The 1,957-nt window shown below is 45.8% G+C and overlaps 1 protein-coding gene across 1 annotated transcript; it reads right to left on the reverse strand.

The window, feature by feature from the left end:
- Positions 1-326: 326 nt before the first annotated feature.
- Positions 327-1,946, reverse strand: LOC106944208 (protein asteroid homolog 1-like). Its single transcript, XM_015027423.1, has one exon. The coding sequence runs from the start codon at positions 1,915-1,917 to the stop codon at positions 673-675; it is 1,245 nt and encodes a 414-aa protein (XP_014882909.1). The 5' UTR covers positions 1,918-1,946; the 3' UTR covers positions 327-672.
- Positions 1,947-1,957: the final 11 nt, after the last annotated feature.

Consider the following 1,957-nt stretch of genomic DNA (forward strand, 5'->3'; position numbering starts at 1 on the left):
CAAATAAAGCAAGGCAGATGCAAGCCTTTAAAATTGTGACGCTTTTTATGAGTCAAATAGACTCAAAAAATTGTAACAGTAGCTGCGGTAGTCCTGGCAGTGCCCCTGCGTTGCGTGTTGCATCCCTAACATGTTTCAATTAAAGCAAATCAAATCAAAGCACCCTCCATGTTGGAGACAGCTCGCTGGAAACACATAATAGGTATTTCTGACCTGGGTTTGAACCGTCCAGGGTCTCAGTCTGCAGCTCAAATACCAGAGTTGTGAATGAACTGAAACTGAAGAGATTCTCCCTTTTTCTCCATCTCTGTAAGAGGGAGTAAAAGTGATGTACCTTCATCTTTTCTTCACTTCCCTGGACTAGACAGGGGAGTCACTGCTCATTTTCTTTACTTAATTTCTTAATAAAATAATAATCAAAATGCATTTTGATTCGTTCTTGATTGACTCAGTGATTCACCTTAGGTAAGACTTATATATTTCCTTAACTATTCCTAGCATGTTGCTATGGGTGTAAGATCTCTTGACATCTTATTACAGCCGTAATTCGTTACACCTTATGCATGCTAAAGCTCTGACATGTTACTGTTGGTGTTACGAGATGTTGTGATATGTTGCTTCTCCTCTACTTTTAACTGATTGGTTTTCATTGTAACCTGGAGCAACATCTTATCAGTGAAAAGCATGATCCGAGGGAAGCAGTTTTACCTCATTCAGATGTTCCAGCTCCAGTTTCTGCAGCTCCTCTGGTGTCACACCTGCTAGGACAGGGGTGACCTGTTTAGGACGCATATCTTCAGCGCCCTCCCGGTCATATTCTGTGCATAGCTCTGTTCCAAGCAACAGTCCGTAGAAGAACTGTCGGATCCGGAGGGAAGCACTGTAGCTGCTGGGCTGGGAGAAGTCCTCCACCAGTGGAGTCAAGGTCATCGACTTCTGGGTCACAACAGATGTGACGAAGGAGGTCAGTCTTCCTCTCTGAATTTCCTGGATGACCCACTGAGGCAGGTTGGGACGAGGTGGCTCCTTTAAGGCATATTGTTGAGCTGAATTCAGGTAAAGTTTGAGGTCCTCCTGCTTAGATCTGCCAACCTGCTGCAGAGCTGCTGTCACAGCCTCCTCGGGCGTCTTCCCCCTGAACTCTCCTAAAAACTTGAGGATGGCTCGCTGTCGACTAGTAGAGGATCCTCCTGGCTGCTGAGCTTTAAGATATTTTCCGATTAACTTTTTGCTGTCTTCTTTTTCTAACTGTGAGTAATCGTTTCCTGATAAAGCAGCAAAGACGGGCATGTGATGCTCGTCTACATTAAAACATCTACAAAACTGTGAGATTTTGTAGCGCTGAGCAGGAATGGCTCCTTGTGTCACAGATTCCCACTGGAACCCATCAATTGAAAGGAACCCTTCCTGCACATCAAAGATGTAAAAATCTGAGTCGTTGGACAGAACGGGGCATTTCTTCTTATTGGCCTTCAGAGCAGCTGTCAGGTCTGCCTCTCCAAAACACTGCTGGATCTCCACCTGCAGCTCCTGAAGGACCTGGATGAAGACGTCTTTGACCAGAGGAGGCAAGATGTTGTCCCACTTGTCAGCCCTGGACTCTGAAAGTCTCTTTGCTTTCTGAAGTTTGTCTTTCAGACGAGTTTCAACAGTTTTGTTCTTCATGGGTTCTGCGCCTCCATCCAGAAGGACCAGCGGCTTGATGTTGCAGCTCTTCAGGCTGCTGAAGAACTGACAGACCAGACCTCTGAATGCAGAGTAATCTCCTCCGTGTTGCTGGTCCAGCTTCGGCTTGGAGTTAAAATACAGAGAATAGTAGAGATTTGGACCGTCAATGATGACGGCGCTGTTCTTGAAGCCAACATCCTCCAAAGTGCCTGATTCTTTAACCAGAGTCTTCATTCCCTTAACGCCCATGGTCTCTGAAGGTTGCAGAAAGGTGAACGTTGCTGAACGC

This window comes from Poecilia latipinna, unplaced genomic scaffold, assembly GCF_001443285.1.
Source record: "Poecilia latipinna isolate Pla-1442-1.1 unplaced genomic scaffold, P_latipinna-1.0 Scaffold7371, whole genome shotgun sequence".
Lineage (NCBI taxonomy): Eukaryota > Metazoa > Chordata > Actinopteri > Cyprinodontiformes > Poeciliidae > Poecilia > Poecilia latipinna.